The sequence below is a fragment of the Gekko japonicus genome, unplaced genomic scaffold (assembly GCF_001447785.1).
Source record: "Gekko japonicus isolate JY-2015 unplaced genomic scaffold, Gekko_japonicus_V1.1 scaffold204, whole genome shotgun sequence".
Classification (NCBI taxonomy): Eukaryota; Metazoa; Chordata; class Lepidosauria; order Squamata; family Gekkonidae; genus Gekko; species Gekko japonicus.
In genome coordinates, this window is record NW_015159716.1 from 200,097 (window position 1) to 223,109 (window position 23,013).

Below are 23,013 nucleotides of genomic sequence, written 5' to 3' on the forward strand. Positions count from 1 at the left end.
GAAATGTCTTCCATAAATGGAAAACTTAGTTAGGATTCAAGGCAAGATTTGAACACACACAAACACACATGAGGCCGCCTTATACTGAATCAGACCATCAAGGTCAGTATTGTCTACTCTGACCAGCAGTGGCTCTCTAGGATCTCAGGGGGAGGTCTTGAAGTGCTCATGAAGCTGCCTTATACTGATTCAGACCCACCAGTCCATAAAGATCAGTACTGTTCATGCTGACTGGCAGCAGCTCTCCAGGGTCTTTCACATCACCTACCACCTGATATGATTCCTTGTTTAGCTGGAGATGCCAAGGATCGCGCTTGGGACCATCTGCATGCCAAACAGATGCTCTACCCACTGAGCCCTATACACTTAATTTAGTATCAAGGTCTGGCTGCATTAACAATTCACCTAGATTTCTTTTTAATACCTCTCTCTCTCACTGACTCACACACAGACACAGATTTCAAACTTACACTGCAGTATTGGCATATAACCACCACCACAGTTCAGATCTGTAACACTAAAACGCAGCCGGTCCATAGCCTATTAATATGTAGGACTGGTAAAAGCAACGTATGATGACGCCACATATATTTAGCTTGAAGATTTTTTTAAAAAGCGATGTAAGATTGTCGCTTGCTTTAAAGGTATGCCAGGAAAAATAGGAAGCACAAACTGTTCATCGTAAGCGAGTGATACGGGTTTTGAACAACTTGTTCTGAACAATTTATTCTGAGCATGTTGGTTTAGTTTATTTTTAACTATTTTGCTTGCACTGAGTGCACAGCCCTACTGAAGTGACTGGCCCTGATAAAGGCCCTGATACTACCGAGAGCACAGCAAAAGAAGCAGACATACCTTTTTACAAGAGCTGTAGTTCCCATCTAGCTGAACGGGCCGTCGCCGCCTTTCCGGGGTGAAGGGAGAGCCAAAGCGGATGTAGTGTTTAGGCATGGTACAAATGAGGGGGGAGTGGACGAGGCCTGGCAACATATTGAGGGTGGTGGCCAGCACAGTTGGGTCAGTGGTGATGCGTAAAGGACATTCCCTGCTTCTCTGCTTTGTCGTTCAGCCACTCTGTCACTAGATACTGGAGCAGAAAAAGATGCATCATCTTAGTAGGCAAGAATCTGGGGAAATACAAGGGTACTAAAGAGGGAACGGACAAGAAGTGGGAATACAAAGCTGCCTTATATTGATTCTGACAATGGCCCCTCTAGCCAGTATGGACTACTCTAACTGGCAATGGCATTGCTAAGGTGTCTGGCAGACCAGGGCAAGAGTCTCTAAAACACTATTACTTTCATCAGCAGAGTGGAATATACTCACAGCCTTCTTAGACAAATAAAAGGACATTCCAGGGATTAAAAGCAATAAGCTACTTGTACATGTAGTGCTGTTTTGCTTCCATCCTAAACTTTTGACCTTCTCACTGAGCAACTGATGGAGCACTTTGGAGAGCTGTCCAGTTATAATAGTAACTGGAACAAGACAGGCACTGGCAAGGCTTCCCTGCCCAGTTGCCTGGTAACTGGCAATTCCAATAGGTCTCTGTACTCATATATTAAACACCTGGATCAGACCGACAAACAAGGCCCAGTTTTGGGTCACTGCATTAAGGAAATGGAACTCTTAACAATGAACTGGGGGAAAATTCACACACTCAAAATGAATGTGTTCCTGGACGTCTTTCAAGAGGACTGCCAATTCCATAGAAATTATTAACTGCACAATCCTGTGCAAGATTATACCTGTGTAATATTTTTAACTGGAAATACCTAAGACCCACTTTCTCTCTATCAATGGGACTCAAAGCAGCCTACATTAAATTATAAAAAATACAATAACAGAAATACAGATACAAATAAAATGAAGAAAGCTAGAACTTTCCTGCAAGGTACTATCAAATGCACAACAAAAAAGCTCTGCTTTATAGAGCCTCTGAAAACCAGTGCAGGGTCACAGCCTTCCTCACATCCTCTGAAAGCCCCATTCCACAGCATGGGTGTGGGCCATGGAGGAAACGTGAGCCAGAGAAAGGATAATTATTAATTACCTAAGCTAGAGAACAGCTGATAAATCCCGGGCTGATTATCAGAGCTGCCTTGTGGGCACATACGGCTGGGGTTGGTCTTGCAGAAAAACTCTCTAAAATCAACTGACTTAGCCTGGAGTAACTTTGCACAGGACTGTACTGTTAAACTATTCGATTTAGTAATTTGCCAAGATGCTTTCTTAAGGAGAAGCATTAGTTTCTAACAATTATTCCCCCCGGATGCACACATCTGTAACTAGCAAAATGGTTTCATCCCTTCATGGCTAGGCAAAGTAAAGCTAGTGATACTTTATCCAACTGTGTATAGTTCTGAAATAGTCAGAAATTCCCTTCTCCTGGGCCGTCTGTGATATGCAGAACCTATCTTGTGGGAAAATCTTGATTTCTGGATGACCTGGGAAAAAATGAGGGAGGTGCAGGAGAGCGGACTAACTGAAAAACTTTAACTCTGCTTTAACCGCTCAGCACTAATAATGAAATTTACCCACTTTGTGAATTTGTGTTTGATCTGTGCACTACCCAATTCAGCAGAATTACACTACGCTCGAATATAGTTATGCATATTCCAGGAGTCTAGCTAATATGTACTCCAAAAACTAGTCTCTTAAACTGTTTGCCTTCTCTCAAGACCAGCTAAAGTCTGATGCAAGCCTCAAACCTGGCCATGAACTACTGAATTTGAGAACACCTATGTCACCAAGTAACATTAGTCTCTTCCAAAACTCTGATACTATTACCCTAGCCTGTCTTGCTCCAAGTAATTCTGGAATTTGACCAATCTCCAAATTAGTTAAACTACTGCATCAGCGATGAGATCAAAAGCAAGAGTGTACATTCGGGTTTACCTGAGCTGAAAATGTACCTGAAAAATACCTTATCGGAATTTTTTGGATATATTTTGGCTTCTTGTATCCGGGTTTCCTCAGGAATACCGGGGGAGGGGGAATCCTGAGAAAATCCCGGATACATTCAGGAATTTCGGGTAATCTGAAAACAGCTGAGAGACAGTACAGCTGTGTGTTGGGCAGGCTTATGCAGTTTAAACCAGGATGCAAGAGAAGTCAGACCAAGATCAGCTGGGTCAGTGGGGAGTTGAGAGCTCCCCGGCAGCGCAACTCTGCACCGCCTTCTCCTGCCGCCCAGTTTAAACTGGGCAGCTCAGCCAGGATTGCCTGTGTCTGCGGGGAGCCAATCGCTCCCTGCGGGCACAGCTCTGCCTCTGCCTTCTCCTAGTGCTGGTTTAAACGAGGCAGCAGGAGAGGGCAGCCCAGTCGGGAGTGCCTGTGCCTGCAGGGAGCCAATCGCTTCCTGCAGGCGCAGCTCTGTGTGGCTGCAGAAGCCATCCTAGCCAGAATCTGTGTGTGGCGGGGAGAGACCTCCCTGCCGCACACAGATCCTGGGGCCGGCTTCTCCGGCAGTGCAGTTTAAACTGTGTTGTAGCCATTTTAGCCAGTACTTTTCTTCTCAGGTCTATTGGGATCCGAAAAAAATCGGGATTTCTGAAAAATCCCAGCTCCAAATACCATGCCGGTATTGGGATCCAGGATTTTTCGGAAATGCCAAAATATTTTTGGATCTAATAGACCCGCACCGAAAAATACCAGTTAAAAAAAGTTGCACACCCCTAATCAAAAGTTTTGGTGGTGGTGGTGAACCAGTAAGAGCATCAACTATACATAAAAATAGTTTGTTGTTCTCATGTCTGTTATTGTTAATCCCTTGAGTCTATTAGCCTTCCATCAGATTCATAAACACTTTGACCCCCCTCCCGATGTGACAGAAAATGGGTTGCCCAAATTCAAGCATTTTCCAAAGCCCCGAGGGACCAAGGCAAAATCTCCCATCATAATGCACTTACCTTTTTTGTTTTGGGGTACTTGACTGTGGCCCGGATGGTCTGGGATCCTGAAACTGCAGCCACAGCTGGGTCAGAACCAGTCGGCTGTTTCCCTTCTCCTGGGCCCTCAGTGCTGCTGACTTCTGCTGCCGTTACTGTGCTCACACTGCTCCCTTCCTCTGGAGCGGCCTGTGTGAACTCGGACTGCTGGGCACTCGCTTGCTTTTGCCTTCTCAGTCGCTGTGCTGAACTACTCCGGTACCGGGAAAACCGACTTCTGGGTCGTGGCCTTGTTGGTTTAGATGGTACTGGTTTAGCGACTGGCTTTTCTGCAGCAGTCTCCTGCAGAAAAGTTTATGTCTGTTAAGTAGCTGCTCCTGTCCATTCACACCTTCACCCTTCAGCTGGCAGACAAAGCAGATGAGATCTGGCTATACAGGCAGGCTCAGTTTCAGGAGGAGCCATGACTCTAGCCTGAACCCAGAAAAAGCACCCTCTCCTTGTAGCTTGATGTTAACACTTCCTCCAGTACACTGCTTCCTCCCCTGCTTTTGAAGCTCTTCCCAGACAGAGACCAATGTATATTCTGAGTCTGAGGAAAGAGGTATCCCAAGGGCACTGCCTGTCTGAACAGCACTGCCTGTCTGAACAACTGTGTTGATTTCTGGCCTCTGCTGGCTGCCGCTCGATACCACCACAGCACAAACCATCCTCCCTTTCTCTCCCAGCTAGCCAGCCAAAACAAGCTGACTTTCAAGTCAAGCACAGGTATGGCAATACTAAGTATCTCCCCCACTACCGCAGCACCAAGTCGGTGGCTCACTACACTGGGTAGAATGACCAGCATTAAGAACTGCTCTGCTGGGTCAAACCCATCTTAACATTACGTCTCTCTAGGACTGTCAGATACCACAGGAACGTTCATATACACATTGAGATGGTGATGACCACCACTGGGAACTGCCAGTCAGAAGCACACACTTTCTGAACTGGACGTTACACATCTGGCTACCAAGGCTTACAGGAATATCAATGCTTGAAACAAAGGAATGACCAGCAGACTAACCCACTGAAGCAATTCCATGGCATTCCACAAAAGCCTAGTTCTACTGCTCCCTCTTACCCCAGCCTGTGAAGACCTCCGGGTATTCACTCCAGTGCTGACACAGGGAGGGGTACTCGGGGCAGAAGCGCTTAAAGTCAAACTGCTCTCTTCGGTTTCGTTTGGCTCAGATTTGGCTTCCTCCGGTTCTGGCGTCTCAGCGGTCACCACCACCTCCGCATCCGTGCTGCTTCGGTCTGATGGCAGATCTCTTCTCCGTTTTCGTTTCTCCAGGTTTTCAAATACATGCATGATGGCTTCTACTTTCCTGTCTTCTCGGGACTGGTTCATACAAATAGAAATCAGCATCAGTGGGACAGCCATGTGAAGGACAGAAAACACAACTGGGGTGGGGGTGGGAAAGGAGGACAGCAGGGGGCATCTTAAAGAGTCTCCGGAGTCCCATCCCCTGGAGCCCTATCTGTCAGGTGATCTGTCAGGTGATAGGGTCCTTAGCGCCTATAAACTCATAAAATTAAGGTTGGCTGAATTAGCACACACTGAGCTACTGGGGAAACAACTCTGTCCAATACAAAGGCCAAGTCTGAAGGAGACCGCATGGCCACATGAAAAATATCACCAGATAGCAACTACTACAGTGCATAATAGTTGCTCATTCTCCCTCATGGCAAAGCTAAGGATTTGTCTTTCCCCCTCCTTTTCTTCCCTCTGGATATTATGTTTTAGCTTTTGTTGCCATATTGAATATTCTGTTTGTTTTTCTTTAAATAAAACTGCTGGGTTTCTCAATGGCTACGACATGAAGCACTGAAGAGAACTGAAGTGCCCAGTTTCCCAGCTCACAGAAGACCCAGATGGAAGAATCTGCTGTTATCAAGAAGAAGAAGAGAAGAAGAGATTGGATTTATACCCCGCCCTTCACTACCCAAGGGAGTCTCAGAGCGGCTTACAATCTCCTTTCCCTTCCCCTCCCCACAACAGACACCCTGTGAGGTAGGTGGGGCCGAGAGAGCTCTTGACAGACTCTTTTTCAAGAACAGCTGTGCCAAAACTGTGGCTTGCCCAAGGTCATCCAGCAGGTGCAAGTGGAGGAGTGGGGAATCAAACCCGGTTCTCCCAGATTAGAGTCTGTGCACTTAACCACTACACCAAACTGGCTCTCAAGAGGACAGAATAGTAAAATACATAGCTTCAAAAGTGACAGAAACATCAATGGGACGGAGAGATTTTATGTTCGATGAAAGAAGTAGGACAATAGTGATAGATTTAGGAAAAGTTCCTGCCAAAGGAACTTTTTAGAACAAAATGCTGGCTCTCCAGAAAAGGAATCCGCTCAGTAAACTCTTTCTCGGCACATGAGGACAGAGTTCTCACATGGATCAAAACAACACACCAAAGGATGCTTATTTTGTTGCTAGGGAAGCTTCCTCATCATCTTTCCCCTCCTAGCAATGACACAGGTCAGACAACTGAGGCTTCATACTTTCTATAAACATTGATGATTAAGCACTATGGAAATAAACGTGTCAATACATTTCTATTTCGTTGGTCTTTAAAGCTGTCCTCTCCTTTCCTAGTCAGCTTGTTCTTATGGTTGAGGTAAAAACTTTCCACTTATACTTCACCTCTAACAGGTTGGACAGTTCTGCTTTTGGGGGACTGCCCCACAGAACTTGGTTCTTCAATAGTCCTCCCAATAAAGCCTAAGCCTCTGCCTTCCCATTGTCACCAATACTTTTGCACCTCTTGCTGCTTCTCCTGCAGCCACCATATCTACAGACATGGGAGCCAAACTCCCCCCCTCCCCAAGCCTTGTATGTACTACAGGTACCCATGGGGTGGCTGTGCCTATATAGCGCTGACGTGCCTTTTCTCTTAAACCAGTGGTTTTCGAACTGTGTTCCAGGGAACCCAGAGGTTGCACAGGAGCTTATCAGAGCTCCCCAATGAAGACATCAGAAGTGGTGACCTACAGACTGGACTGAAGTGGCTTGCCCATTACTACTCATCTCCCTTGACAATTAATATCCCAGGTGAGTGTTGGTTGCCTTTTAATGGCACGGCGTCAGTTCACACAGAGCGCTAGTAAGGCCCAGCATATCAGTCCAGTTCCCTGTATGAACCGAGTGTGCACTCTGTAATGTACTCAAGAACCCACTGCAAAATGGAGGCATTCAGGAGTCCATGGCAGACAAGCCGATATGGTTCACAGAATGGAGAAGCCATTTTTAAGGCAGTGAAACCAACTGCTATCAGTAGGAGTAGCAGCAGGAAAGTGATGACATCTGGGTGGGAGATCAGACAAGTTAACTCAGGAATACTGTATGAGGGTAAGGTATAAGAAGCTTCCCTCTGGCAGGAGAGACAATATTCCAGCACAAGCAGTTGAAAGGGCAAAGATACTTGCCCGCCTGCTCTGCGTGAGGCCTCCCTGATCATCCGACGCTGCTTCTTTCTCCTCTTCTTGCTTCTCTTCTTTGTCTGCAACCTGAAAGGCAAAACAGCAGAACTCAATAGCAGCCACCATTGCAAAAAGATACATGAGATAATTACTGGGAAATTTCAGCATTTCACTGGAGCTGCAGCTACTCCCCTTTGTCTAGAGAATTACTCCCTCCAAGAAGCAGCAAATTCCTCTTGAATTAGTGACCAAACAACGAGCACTTTAGGGTCCCATGGACTTACCTCATTATCACTGGCTGCAGCAAGTCCCTCGGGGACTTCCTCTGCTTGTGGATTACTGTTCTCATCTGATGCAGCACCACGCTGCTCCAGCTCCTTCCGACGGGCTTTCCGTCGCCTAGTCTCTGCTCCAATCAGAGTGTCTAGAATAGGTGGAGGTAGCTGGTCTATAGCGTTTGAGCTTCGTTTTTGTACAGGGCAATTCCGGTTTCCCTTGTGACAGGCACAATCCACTTTATAGTTGCTGCCCCGCCCCCACAAAAAGAGACACGGTATTAGTATCATTCTTCATATCTCAGATGCATCAGATGCATTGGTACCTTATGCAAACTACAGAGGCAAGACCGGGGGGAGGGGGGCATATTCCTGCTGTGCCTTCATCCTACCAGAAGCTGAACAAGCAGCAAAGGGAGGGAGGGGGGAGAGATGGGGAACATCAGAAGAGCCCTGCTGGATCAGACCAGTGGTCCTTCTAGTCCAGCATCCTGTTTCACACACTGGCCAACCAGTTGCCCTGTGAGGCAAGCAGGGCACAGAGGAAGAGGCTCTCCTCACTGCTGCTGCCTTCCAGCACTGGTATTCAGAAGTCTGCTGCCTGTGGATACAGTAGCAGCTACTGCAGCTGGTGGCACATCCCAGATAAGGAAGCAGCACCAAGAGAACTCACCAGATGTTGTACTCGTAGTCAAAGGCAATTGTGACCTCCGCATCCTTGGCAATGGATGTAACAGCATATATACATAGGTGAATCATCCCATCAGCAATCACATGACGGACCTTCAACACAAACAGAACTGTTAGCACACCAAAACCAGATGTCACACGGCAGCAGAGGACATCTTCCAAGAAAGAGTAGAGACAGCTTCTTAGATTCTCTACAGCCTAAGTAATTTGACCCTTCAGATAGATACACTCATGAATGAAGATCGTACTTAACCAAAAGAAAGGCAACTCTAATGTGAAACAAGCCCACTTAATTTGCATGCGATTTTAAGGGCCCCCCCCAATTCTTGGAGGTACATCTAGTCTACTTTTCAGGTGAACAGGATAGTTTGCTATGCCACAGAACCTAGACTTTAGCCATTAATAGAACTACTGGAGAATGTGTAGCACATCTTAAGGACCGTTAATGGTGGAGCACATGGATTAAAATTCTGTCTAGTGAAGATAAGGTTCTAATGTTTGCCTTTCAGAAACCACTGATAAACCAATTGTGAGAATTTAAAGTTCTCCTACAGTATCCAGTACCATAAAATCCACTGGAACTTGGTTTGCAGTCCATTCACTTTATTTAGGAAAAGATTACTTTCCAAGATGCGCTCCATAAGCTATGCCAAGTTTCTTTACGTGCCAAAATGTCATCCATTTACCTCTGCATTTGGTGTACAGGAGCGCCTGATGAATCTGGCATCATTACCAAAGGTGCGAGCATCCACACATATCTCAACGCTATTGAACTTGGAGTAAAACAGTACAAAGGGATACGGCCTGAGAAAGCAAGAAAAGCACCTGAAATCTTCATGCAAGGAATAACCAACATGACACTGCTTCCATGAAGCCCTGGAAACAGCACTGCTTAAATGACATTTCATTTGTGAGGCTCCCACACCACACAGTCTGAAGAAAACTCTTCCAGAAATGTGCACCCCTCCAGGGATGCACAATGCTTTTCTGCTTTTGAAATCAGCAGCTGGGGGCCGTCCTGTCACCAGCAGACCCACAAAGTGTCTCTGTCCTTCTGAATGTTTGGTGTCCTTACTTTTTGAAGAAATGTCCATTGACCTCGAACTGTTGTCGCAGCATCACTTTCCCACGATATTCAATGATCAGGGTGTCTGCGGCCAGATCTCTGGCTGCTCTCAGAATCTTCCGGTGCTTCTGAACTCGGGTCACTCTCCCCAGCTGCAGCTTCAAGGGGAAGGCCAGGAAAGTGTGTGAGAATTCAGAACCCGCTCCACAGTCGTCAGCTGCATGTGCAGGGCTGCATTTCTTAAAGCAGCCGAACACAAGTAAGATCTCTGAGATCTGACCATATTTATGTCCACCAGAGTGTGTGAACCAAAGTGGTAGGCATACATGGCCCAAGAGAGCACTGTTGGCTGTACCAGGAAGATTTTATACCTGAAAAGTATCTTATCTAATGAGCCAGAAAGGAGGACGGGGAGCGAAGGACTGTAGTTTTCATACCTCCCTGAGCTTCACCTTATCTGCTCTCCCCTATGTATTAGCTTGCTTGCATCTAGGAGCAAAAGAGCATCTTTCAAACCTAGGCTTCATCAATACTCCCACCCTATCATGCAACTGGCTGGATTACCACCACTTATGGGCTTGCTTGTTTACCTGCATCTGAGATCCAATGACTGTGTTGTTACAGGCAAGTTCTGTCTTATTGATGGTATCCAGCACGGCAGCCTTGCCCACAAATTCTTTGTTGGCATTGAGATGGCGTTCTAGAAGGTTCTGCACATCAGCACTGTACTGGTTAGTGAAGGCTTCTTCATACTGATCTGTCCAGAGCCTTATGCGGTTCTCCCAGCCTTCTGGTGTATTCTCATCCAAGGCGTGGGCTTCTGAAGGAGAGTTCTGTACCAAGGCAAAAACAAAGTGCCGACTAAGTGGCTTTGTGTTCTGAGAGGGACCCTGGGCCTTCTGGTGATGATAGGCTAGCCAAGAATTAGGAAGATGACAAATCTGTCATCTATTTGAAAAGAATCCTGGGCCTCAGCTACTTGGTTGATGGCATTTCTGAGCCTCTTGTACTCTGGCATTTGCTTAATAGATCTCAAATAAATGATAACTGGCACAGCAGTGCTTCTGAGACCACTCCCTCCACATTATACAGAAGACTCAGTGTTCTATCACCTACCAGTGGTTTTTAAGTGTTCTCCTTCTGTTACCAGTAATGGTACAGCTTAGACCGGGCTAAATAATAACCAAGTGTTGTCATGCTGAGGTATTCACATGCCCAGTCCCATCCAGGAAATCAGAAGACAGTTCACCCGCCAAGCAAGGCCTGGTATTGAAACCACTGGTGACCTATGGAAAGGTTATCTAGGTGTTCTACACACCTAGTGCTTTTTCAGTGACGAAGGAGATCAATTACCCTCAGAGCAAGCACTGCAGAGGTGCCCAGAGCTACATACATAGCTCCACTCACCTTCATCCGCAAAGACTTCCGTGAACCTTCTCTAAAAGCCTGTCAGCAAAACAAGACAAATGGCCATCAGTATTCATGCCCTATATAGTTGAGTGTGTCTTGAAACAAAGACTGCAGCAAAAGGAAGTGCTCAAGAAACTGAGAATACATAAGGTGGGAACTGGAATTTATCTGAGCACAGTCTCAACAGCAGACTCCCCAAAGGATGCTGCTTCCATACTTTCTTTAGTTGCCAAGCATTGATTTTCTCCATTTCACTTGCACTGAAGCTCAGCCAAATACTGTTCCTCTGGGGGGAGGGGAAGAGATCAATCAGGCAAGGAGTGCCGGCAAGCTCTTTCAAGGAGGCCACATAGAGTGAACGTACAGCATCATGCAGATATTTCATCCCAATACACTTGAACGTAAAAGTTAAACAAGCTCCCCCCCGCAAAGTTCTGAGCATCAAGAGCCCTTCCCCAGTTTAAGGAGAATGTCTGCCTACAAACAGTGATTCCTTCTAACAAAAAGAAAACCGCATAACAGTCCATTCATTTCACAGCAAAAAGTCTAAATAATACGATACCTCAGTAAATATATAGACCTGATAGATTTTGCAATACTACTGTATTCAAGCCCAGGCTATAGCCTGTGACTCAGTCTTTCATGTCTGAAGCTTGAAATTTTCTTGTAGAGGGACCATATGGTTTGGTGTGGGGAGTGGATAAAAAGGCGGGAGGTGATGTCAATGTGAAGCAAAATAATTTATTTTTAAAAATTGCAACCCATTTCTGAACTGCCAAGTTCTTCATCCTTTATCTCAGTGCCTTTGCGCTGATTAGCCAAGGTGCTAGAAGCCAATAGTGATTTACTTTTTACCAAGTAACTGAGTAGAACACTGCTTATATCTAAGTAAAACGTGCATAGACTACTCCTCAAATTGACAGCTGAAAATTCAGAGACTGCGTCCCCCCCCCCCAGATGATGTAGAGACAGAGCACTGCCATTTTGCAGGGAACAGACACTGCATCAGGCACGAAAGGAAACTCCTATGGCTGTCCTAGTATATTTGTCTGTAGCATGTCACCTTTCAACGAACAGGGAGCTATTCACCTATCCCAGTGGACCTGTTCTTAGGATGAGACTATCTAGATGTCAGCAGGTAGGAAAGAAATGGAAAGCTACCAGGCTGTTCTCAATGATTTATTTATTTATTAGATTCAATTTTCATGCCACCCTCCCCTGTAAACAGGGCTCAGGGCGATGTGCAACAATAGATAAAAAAAATTACATTCATGTTAATTTGAGGTTAAAATGTTAAAATTACAGTAATCAACTTAAATAGATGGTGGTAGAAATTCCTAATTGTGCCACCGCCTTGCAGAGGGAAGGCAAAGGGGTAAAAGTGCCAGCCAGATGGATGCCGTTGCTGTCCTCAACCCAATGCCTGGTGAAACATCTCTGCCTTTACTAGACCCCGTGGAACTGCATTAAGTTTCGCAGGGCACAGCTGTTACTCAGCAGAGTTCCACCAGGTTGGGGCCAGAGCACTAAAAGCCCCAGCCCCAGTTGAGGACGGCTGGATGTCTCTTGGGCCAGGGACCACAAGGAAGTTTTTGTCTGCAGAGCGTAGCACTCTTTTTTGGGGGAGGGGTATACCAGGAGAGGTGGTCCCAAAGGTACATGGGTCCCAGACCATTAAGGGCCTTAAAGGTAAGCACCAAAACCTTGAACATGATTCAGTGCTCTACTGGTAGCCAATACATCTCACACAGCACAGGTCAAATATGTGCCATTCATATGGTCCCTGTAAGGATCCACGGCTGCTGCGTTCTGGATCAGTTGGAGTTTCTGGGTCAGTCTCAAGGTAGCCCTATGCAGAGCAAGTTACAGCAGTCTAATCTGGAGGTGACTGTTGCATGGATTACTGTGGCTAGGTCAGGGCGGAACCAGTAGGGGGCCAGTTGCCTGACCTGGCGTAGTTGAAAGAACACCAGTCTGGCAACATTTGTGATCTGGGCCTCCATTGATAAGGATAATAATGTCTGCTCATCAACCGGCTTGAACTGCTCACAGCTATTTCCATTCACACACCTTGATTTTTTTGGCCTTTGGCGCAGTACGTGCTCTTTCTGTATTCCTTTTCCGCTTCTTGGGTTTGGTTCTACAGACCCGATTGACTGTCAGAGTGATGCTCGTGGGGGTGTGCTGTGTAGCCGTGTACAACACTGTGGATGGAGACAGCTCCTCGTCCCAGCTCTCAGTTGCACTGCTGTCTCCACCTGTGGTGAGAAAAGTCATATTGGCACCTTCCCCCTTTTTTTAGAATGATCTCTGCCCAAAAAGCAAATGGGTGATGCACTCCTCTCCCAGAAATGCCTGGCAAATCCAGCCATCTCTTGCAACAGCCACTTGCTCTCTCAATATGAATACCCTAAGTGTTTTTGAGATCCAGAAGGAGGCTGGGAAAGAACACAAGGTGGTAGCCAATGCCACTGTGGAAATTAATTATCAGAGATATAGACTAGACTTAACTCTACATCAGGACAATTGCTCTCTCCAGTTTTAAAAGCCTATAGATAGGCAGCTCTGAACGCACCTGACACGTTATCTTGCTTCCGGCGGCGAAGTCTGATCACTTTTCCCCTGCCGATGCCCCTGTAAGAAGGAGAAAGATATCTGAAATGAGTACTGTTACGGGCTAAATGGCCAAAAAAATAAAATCGGACTATCAAAGCTTTTGGTTTTCAGTGGCATACCAGATGGCCACCTTCACCTGGATAGCCCAGGCTAGCCTGATCCCATCGGTTTGCAGAAGCTAAGCAGGGTCAGCCTTGGCTAGTATTTGGATGGGTGGCCTCCAAGGAATAACAGGGCTGTGATGCAGAGGCAGGCAATGGCAAAACCACCTCTGAAACGTCTATTGCTCACCACTGAGGGGTGCATAATGCTAAGAAAAGAGCTAGAACTTCTGGCTGCCATACAAACTTAGGACCTCCTGGCTAGTCTACACACAATGTCATACAATCATTAATTAATTAATTAATTACTAGACCTTCAAGCGTTAAATAAGTGTAATGTATCCCTAATACAAAATTATTTGTTCAGCAAATCATGGATTTTGCAACAAATGCACTATCCAGATTCCCAAGAGACCCAGTTTTCAGTTTTATAACAAGTATATTTCTAGCCCTTTAAAATTTAGAGATAATTTTAAAATGAAGGAAGGCTGCATCAGTTCAATACTCCAAGTCTGATGGCTGGTTGGGAGGGGCTTCAAAAAGCCAAAGAAATCCAGCTGCATCTTCTTGATGGCAACAGTCAGTCTACATCTGACAGGTCCCATCTCTCCTTTGCTATCTCTGTTCATCACTGTAGGGAGGCTCACTTTCAAACAAGCTTGAATCAGATGTTGAACAGTTTAACCATCTACTTGGTGGCATTCAGACTATCTAGTATTTGCACAATGGGCCCCCCACGTGCAGGGATCAGGAAGGAGGCAACCAGAAACAGGACTTTTTCAGGGGTGGCACCTCACCTCTGAAACACCCTCCCACCTCCCTTGCAGCTCTCTATTCTATCCTGTGAACTGCTTTGAGCAGGTCTCTGGACAGCCACATATTAATTTTCCAAAAATATAAATGTATTCAGGTTTTTATGACCTTTCAGAATGTAGCTTGTTGAGCTGCAAAATGTTGTGTTTTGATGTAGTAGTGCAAGTTACTTTGCCACATCTCCCCACGGCGATTAAATAATGGCTGAGTCAATGAAAGGGTAAAGAACTGCAGACAATGCTACATTGAGCCACTCAGAAAACCCTTCCATCTGCCACTCCTCCCTGCCCTGAACAAAGAATCAAGAGGCCTTACCTGCACTTCTCACATTTGATGAGGAAGCCATCCTGGGAGAGGCTGCAATGACACCAACTGGGGATGGATTCCGCCTCTGAGGAGCTCTCTGTATCCCCAGAATTCTCCTCATCATGCGAGTGTAGGCCATTCAGTTCTGCACGAGGGATGATGGTCTGGACAGGGGGAGAAGCAGGAGGGGTCGGAGGAGGAGGGGCTCCGTAATTATGATCCTGAAAACAAACATTTGCATCAGTGCTATTTTGGGTGGGGGGGAAAGGGGGAGAGGAGATGGCTTTCCAAAGCTTGCGAGCCTTAATGAAAAGCCCAAATTTCTCTTGGCATACAGAAACCTGATTACAAGCTAACACAGCTAGGACTCGTAAGATATACTGAATCTGAACTCCCCCCACAAGACTGGGTGGAGTGATTGTTTTCTCTATCCAACCCCTGACAGAGTCCTCAATCCCAGAGGGTCACAGTAGATTCCACTTGCAAAATATTTTCCTCTAAAGTAAAACTGTACACAAGTATGGACATTTCAGCATTAGAGATGTGAAGGTCTGGGGAAGGGGGTACATTACCCACCCCCATGACATTCTCCCCCAGTTTTAATCAATGAAGAAACTTGAAATTTTGGGGAGCTCTAAATAAACCTTCTAATGTTGTTTCTTTTGTAATGACTGAAATGCTTATGACAAGATGACTCAAAATGTGCACTATGAAGGTCTTTATGTAAGGCAATGTACAGAAATAAACAATTCTTCCATTTACTGTAGTCACACACAAGTGTATTTTCAATATGTTTATTGTATGACTAATTTTATTTACAATTTACATGCTATGATGGGTATGACATTACACTACTAAAGAGCTTGGTGTTTTTGAAAGCTTATCTTGATAGTCAGTTTACTGCTAAGTCCTACTCTGACTGTCTGAGACTGCTTCTGTCCAGATATAGTTCCTTTTGCTCGCTACAGAGGTTTTCTATTTTCAAGGTTTATGTTTTTCTATTACTCAGATGGCAAAAGTGAAGCTATGTGTGCTAATGTGGCAGAGGGTGCAACAGTTCACAGCTCTCAAGTACTGGGCATACTCAGAGTTTTGCTAACAGAAAACAATTCTTTAATCATTTTTAACGTTACCGAATTCTGCAGCTGAACTCACTGAACCCCCAAGCTCAATGCATGAAATCCAATCTAGAGCATTCCCAACAGATTCCTGTCCAGCACACACCTGAAGACATCCAGTAAAGGAAAGCTCAACGTGTTCCTAGGTGACTGGTCCCATTGTCAAAGTACACTTGCTGTTAACAAAGCTTCTCCTAATGGACATCATGAGGGGAGGAGCAATGGCTCACTGGGTAACTCATACAATCCCCAGCATCTCCAGTTAAAAGCATCAGGTAGTAGGTGGATGGAAAAGACCTCTACCCAAGACCCCAGAGAACTGTCAAAGTAGACAACATTGACTTTGATAGATCAACGGTCTGATTTATAGCAGCTTTGTGTGTGACCCATATGTAACCAAAATCTACTGGTGTAATCAAAATTTAACCCTGTAATTTAAGCCCATTAGATGTCGTCTTGCCCTCTGAGGAAGCAGAATATGAGTCTTCTCCATCTTTCACATGACAACCATTAAGGTATGCCAAGAGTATGGCCATGTCTTCCCTCAGTCTTCACTTTTCCAAGCTAAAGACAATCATTCCCTTCAACTTTTCCAGATCCCCAATTTTTTCTTGCCCTCCCTGAAATTTTCTACATCTTTTTTGAAGTGTAGCAACCAGAACTGGACACAGTACTCCATACAAGATGTGACTAATGAGAAACAAAAATTCTTCAGATTGGATATGCTGTTTCTATACAATCTAAAAATCACATTAGTGCTTTTTTTTTTTTTTGCAGTCAGATCACACTACCAACTCATTATCAGCTTGTGATAAACAGCTCCCTGAGCACAGCAGTTACAGTTACAGACTCGGTTCAAATCCCCGCTCAGGCACGAAGCCACTGGCGATCATGGGCTGGTTTCTCTTTGTCAGACCCTCGCACCTCACAGGGCTGTTATGAGGATAGAACGAGGAAGGGAGAGGCAAGTATACCACCACCATGACTACGTTGAAAGGAGGACGGGATAAACATGTGACACATAGATCCTTTTCATACGTTGTTCTGTCAAACTAGGTATCCCCCCATCCTATACCAGTATGTGTAATCGCATCTGTCTTGCTGAATTCTGTTAGTTTCAGCCCAGCTTTCCAGCCTGTCAAGGTCATTTTGAGTTTGTGTCTGGGTGTCAGCTGACTCTCCCAGTTTTGTGCCATCTGCATATTAAATAAGGATTCTTTTTACCTCTTCACCCAAGAGACATTGATAAAAACGCTCAGGCCCAGGATACAGCTCTGTGGCACCCACTCAAGGACCCCCCAGTACAGTTCCCAACCAGCTATGAATCCTCTTGATGGTGCAATCATCAAGCCCACATTTAATAAAAACTGCACATTTAACAGAACCTGTTATTAGAACATTCAAATGGTTGCAGGATCCTAATCCCTGAGCAGCACCAGAGACATAGGGAACTGTCCTTTCACCTTCATGTCCCATACCGCATTTTACAAAAAAACTTTCTGCAAACACACAAAAAGCCTTCAGTACTAGAAACTCAGTATACAGGGGTTGCTTGGCAATGCAGCTGTCCTCCAAAAAGATATATAGCTCAAGCGTGCACAAGGTGGCAGAGGAGAGAGAGGATGGGTAAAACACCAGTTTGCTGCAGATAACAGGGATGGTACTCACTGCATAAGGCAGGCCTCGGTAGGTGTGCCTCTGGGAGGCCCCGTAGCTGTGACTCGAGTATACATTCTTCTCACCAACAGCTGGGCTAGCTTCCACAGACTCTGGGCTGCACAAAGGGCCAAGAGCAAAACCAATCAGTATAGGAAATAGCTCTTTTCAAATAATTAGCCAGGCCTCAATGTTTTCTCTCGTGCCGTATAGGACAGCAAAGAACAGAAATGCCTTAGGGCGGGGGGGGGAGGTATGGAACCCATGAAGGCAGGACTGCGAAAGAAGCTTGCTATGGCAGGTAGAAAAGGCGAACAGCTGGCAGCTGCCTATATAAGGGATACCTTGAATAAGCAGCTCGGCCAGCCTTGCTTCAGCATGAGATGGCAAGAGGAGAGAAGCTGCTGACAAGCTGGCAAAGCTATTTTAATAGAATTTAAGCTACCCACAGACTTGCACCACTGTGGCTCCCCTGATCACCACTACAATGCACTCTCTTTCTCGCCCCTGCTCATTCTGAGCAGTTGGAAGTTCACTGTGTCCATGGTTTCTGGCTTCAGCGTGAAAGGATCTTCCAGGCCACAACCAAACACCACTCCTCCAACGGTTATCTGTTACTTAATACAGACAAGAGCCTGGATACAGTTTCCTAGTGATGGACGCTCTTGGGAGCACTTGGCAAGAATGGTGGGATAGGCCATACATACTTCATGCAGTGAGGAGCTGCAAGAATATCTGTGACCTGGATGGGTGACAACTCTAGGCCAATCAACATATGCTGCCCTTCTTGCTTCCTTACAGGAGTATGCAGGGAAACGCCTGGCTACCCAGTCACTGATTGTGCAACTTTCCACCACAAGGTGGCAGGAAGAATCAATTCAAAGTGTGGTACAAAATGAGCAATTAGTGAAAAGCTGTGGGATTCCGGGACAGGAAAAGCTTTAAGTGATGAAGCCAAGGCCTGGATACCAGGAACAAAACATGCTCGTTTGGATTGGGGTGGGGTGGGAGAGGGAAGAGGAGCCTCTGCTGCAAGGACACAATTCCTGACATCCTTGGACTTTTACTCAGGAAATGAAGGTCTTCTCTGCAACAGCAGTCAACCTTCAAAGGCTGCAGTAGGAAGCAGATACAAGACAAGCACAACACAAAACCTGCCCACTTGAAATCCTGCCTCTCTTTGCACACTCACATTCTTAGCTACCCATCTGCTATGGTAAATTCAGGGAGAAACCTCTCCAAAGACAGCAGAATTGGAAGACTAGCAAGCACTCCACATATAAAGCTCTGCCTTGAACCTTTCGGTCTTTTTTCTTGACGCCTGACTGATAGAAGCAGCTTTCCCTTACCCCTTCCGCACTCACATGTACACCCTCACACTCCAAGTCCCCCGGAGCTTGCTCTTGAGAAAGAATATGCCTCAGCAGAGACCCTCCTCCCAAGTGCAGCTTCTGTTTGGTTAAGAAAGGCCGGGGGACCATGGCAGCACAGCAAGCAGTGATCAGCAAGCCCTTTATCTACCTTTCAAATTCATAAAGTGCGACAAAGCAGTACTAACACAGGTATCATTACAGTTGCATCTTCCCCCACGCTCTCAAGGACAGGAGGTGCAACAGCCTTCTCTGGGCTCCTTTTGCCATATGGCTGAGAAGGAAAGGCCACTGAAATCTGACAGTATCATTGTGACCCTGAAGGTTCCTGAAATGAAAGTGGATGAACCAGTGCAAAAACTATAGCCGAATTAACACCTGACCCAAATGGCAGAGAAAAATATGGGTATCCAGAACAGAACTGACCTCTGACATGAAACAGGCTGAAGGACACTGATTCTGCAGGGAGCTGAACATACCCCAGCTGCTTACACATCAACAAAGCCAAGCACTTTTACACCATGAAATCAGCCTGGGAGTTCTCTGCTCCATGTATCCAAATATACCAAAGATGCCAACAGAAAGATTATCCTGATATATACCAGAGCTTCACAAAAAACACTGCATAGGAAAGTCAGAATGCCTAAAATATAGAACAGGTGAGTCAGACCATGGGTCTGGCCTTAGTGCCCCACTCTTGTTAAAAAATTTTACTCAAAACAAGACCATGAACACAAAGCAAACACAACCCTCTTCCCATGACTTGACTTTGCCTGCTGATTAAATCAGCTCTGAGCGTTTCATCTGGGTATTTTTTTCTTTTTAAACTATGGGTCATGGTGCCAACCACAGGAAATTACCTGCCAACCAAGGGGGGGGAGGGGAGCAAAACTGATGAGTAAAAATCCACATAAGATTGTGATAGGGGAAAAGGTCTGATTCCAGAAAGAGCCTTTTTACCCACATCATGCAGCCATCAGTATTAGCACCATGAACCTTAAGCTACATAGGAGGAACACAAGAGCACTGCCAGGGCTTGTATTCTGCTACATGCCTATCAACTAAACAAACGTGCAAGATCAACAGGGAATTTTAAAGATCTTTGGGAAAGCAGCACTTTACACAAGTGCTTGTTTTTGGATGCAGTCTGAAGGAAGAGGCAGAGCTTCTCTTCTGTGTTCCATCATGATCTAATACGTATGAGGCACCCCTTTGTAGGTGTCTGATCTGCTGCAAAGCCAGCTATTTCCCTTCTACTAGCTGGAGTCTGCACCCCCGGATCCATGCCCTCCGTGCACTAACAGCCAAAGCAGCACTTACTCAGATCCAGCAGCCATATCTGAATAAGATGTATCTGGTGTGGTGACTCCCAGAGGGATTGCAATGCTCATGACGTTCGTCAGGGATCACGGAGTCCAAAGGGTAGCGACTAGCAGCTCCAAGGGCGGGGAGCAGCCGCAGAGCCTCGGCCAACACGTCACGGACATGGGGAAACCTGCCAAGGGGAAAAGAAGCAGTGCTTTGCGTTTCTGTTTACCATTGCCCCAGACATATGGTTTATTCTACACACCGTTCTAAACTCGAAAGAGCGCAAGCTAAATAAGGGAATAACTTCAGATGATGTATGTCGTCTCTTATCTCTGCATTACTCTTACATCGCCTCCTCTCAAACATGGCCACCTTCTTCACATGCAGAGGTTTCCTTGTGCCACAGAGAGACTGCTGAGCACAGGCGAGAGGCCTGCAGGCCTGTCTTGCAAGAGACAGTCACGTGGGCAGAACTGCCAGTAGGGGAGGCACAGCACAGTACTGCTGGGGGTGGAGGGGAGATGGACAATTTCAGAGCAGCAAAAGAGGAAGGAAATAAGAAAAAACGGGGGGGGGGGATTATTTGTTTCTGCAGTGATTATTACTGTTCTCATGACAATCCTGTTGATCAAGAATGGAACACATCTTCCAAACCCCACTTGGGACCAAAGATACATTTGAAAGGGTGATGAAAGGGCAACAGACTGGGGTAAGAAGGTTGCAGGTTGAACAACAATCGTAAGAGACCAAAGTTGCACCTCCACTGATATTTTGTACTCTGGAATCATTATACAACCTACAACATGCTTCACAACGGCCCTGGATGTGGTATGTGCATTTAAATTGCCTTTCTCAGAAAAACACAAAGCAGCAATTTATATACACATCCAGATTTGACACTGCGTATACTCTGGCATCAGTAACTAAGCACAATAAGTCCAAAGAGAAGCCGCCCTGACTCAGATGCCAAGTGAGATAAAAGAGAGCAGGGCCACAAAGGGAGTGTGGGTGGCAAGTCTTGTATTCAACCTGTTCTGTCCTGCCTCTACAAAGCTCAGAGGCCTTTGGAAAGGGATATACTCCATTCCTACCCTAATGAGGTTCATCTCCATCTTGTCAGTGCCTTGCAGATGCATCTAGGGCTGGGCAGGGACTCTGCCCTTTGGGAATAGCTTCACAGCTGCAGACCTCTGAACACAAACCTTTGAATGCCCATGGGAGCCACGCCTGCTTACAAGCTTGGGGGGTGGGTGGGGGAAGAGAGCAGTAAGAATCTGTAGATTAAAGCAGGTGGAGATAGCTCACAACCAAGTGTCGCTGGCCTTAAGAAGGCCCAATTATAGCCCCTGCACCACTGAAAGCTGTTTAGCCAATTCAATTATTCTTTCCCCATGCTAAAACACTAAATAGCCTTTCTGTTCCTACCACACAGAACAGCTGCTATCATTTTAGTAGCCTTTCAAGAACTTCTCCTTCCATAAACTACCCATATGCGGGGGATGGGGGAGGCTTTTCATGTAACTGGTTGGGAAAGAAAGAAGGAACAACCAGATGTTTTATTCTTTTTCATTTTGGCCAAGTCCCTTTGAATTTTCTTCCCAGTGTTCAGGGCCAGTCATGCCACTGATACGGCTAAGGATGAGAAAACAAGCCTTGCTGTTCTCTGTATCTGCTGGCAGAGGTGACGATAAATGCTGACAGCCTGGAACTTCAAATCCCATCTCACAGCAAGTAAGCCACGTCACACATCACTTCTCTGATAGGTCAGCCTAGAAAAGACTATTACTTGTTCGCTTCTAAAAGAGGGCGGGAAGATGGGGATCACATCATTCTATTGGGAGGAGTTGGGAATTCTCTCTTCAGCGTGTTTCTGCGCAGACTAGAGAGCCGTCTGCAGCCATAAAAGGAACACCCATGCTCAGAGGCTGTATTTTGTGCGCTGAACAACATTTCTTCTAAGGAAAGATGTAACTGGCACACTAGTGCTGGGGTGTGAGAATATCCACTCACTATGAGAGCATGTGATTACAGACTCTATCTCTCTGAAGGCCCACATTCTGTATAGAAATCCTCAGGACTGTTTAGCTGTAAATGTGAGCCACACTAGCATTCAGAATAATTTTTAATTCATTTATTTACTTGCAAAAACATGGTAATCCCAGGGATCCCTTTCAGGTTTGCCAGTACAAATGTGGATCCATACATGCACTTAGCAGAAGTTCAGAAATGTGGCCATGGCACAGAATGGCAAACCCCATTTTTTTTTTTTGAAAGTTAGTTCTTTCCCAGGGTTGGACACACAACAACAGAAAGTCCCACTGGTTTTGGCTCAGCAGCCTTGAATCATCTTGACAGGGAATAGGGAGGACTGAAAAGCCAAAGCAAGCATACAGAACTCCCATTCTCTTTGTCCAATCTAAGATTCTCTTCTGTAGAATGAGAAAGCAAGAATTTCCCTCCTTGATCCTTTAAAAAAAAACCACTTTATTTATACACCACCTTTCTCCCCAATGGGGATCTAAAGCAGCTTAGGTTGTTCTCCTCTCATCCCTTTTATCCGCCCAACAACCCTGTGAGGCATGTTAGGCTGAGAGTGTGTGACTGGCCTAAGGTCACCCAGCAAGATTCCATGGCAGAGTGGGAATCTGAACCTGTGTCTCACAGATCCTAATCTGAAACTCTTAACCACACTGGCTCTTTTTTTCCTGCCAATACCAGGCACCAACAATGTGCTAGACCCTATTACCCAAAGTAAAGTGGTTCTTGAGCAAACAGTACACAAATTCAGTGTGACAAAGGCAAGGGAGAGGAGACAGGCTGTGATTTAAAAAAAACAGCAGAGACCCAAAGCAGGTGAGGAGTTTTTTGGTTTATGGGGATAGAATTCTGAAGTGTAGGCGGAGCTTATAACCTATAGCAGCCAGGATTAG

General features: G+C 45.8%; 1 protein-coding gene across 1 annotated transcript in view; it reads right to left on the bottom strand.

Moving 5' to 3' along the window:
- The window catches only part of SETD5 (SET domain containing 5), a 65,134-nt gene that overhangs the window by 16,794 nt on the left and 25,327 nt on the right, over positions 1-23,013 (bottom strand). Inside the window, 16 exon segments of the mRNA XM_015416875.1 lie at positions 856-1,045; positions 1,047-1,087; positions 3,912-4,232; positions 5,014-5,274; positions 7,361-7,441; positions 7,639-7,879; positions 8,303-8,412; positions 9,006-9,123; positions 9,395-9,543; positions 9,976-10,218; positions 10,793-10,831; positions 12,866-13,053; positions 13,371-13,429; positions 14,641-14,852; positions 17,418-17,523; positions 20,096-20,270. Of these exon segments, the coding sequence (XP_015272361.1) occupies positions 856-1,045; positions 1,047-1,087; positions 3,912-4,232; positions 5,014-5,274; positions 7,361-7,441; positions 7,639-7,879; positions 8,303-8,412; positions 9,006-9,123; positions 9,395-9,543; positions 9,976-10,218; positions 10,793-10,831; positions 12,866-13,053; positions 13,371-13,429; positions 14,641-14,852; positions 17,418-17,523; positions 20,096-20,166 (2,430 nt within the window). The 5' untranslated portion in view covers positions 20,167-20,270.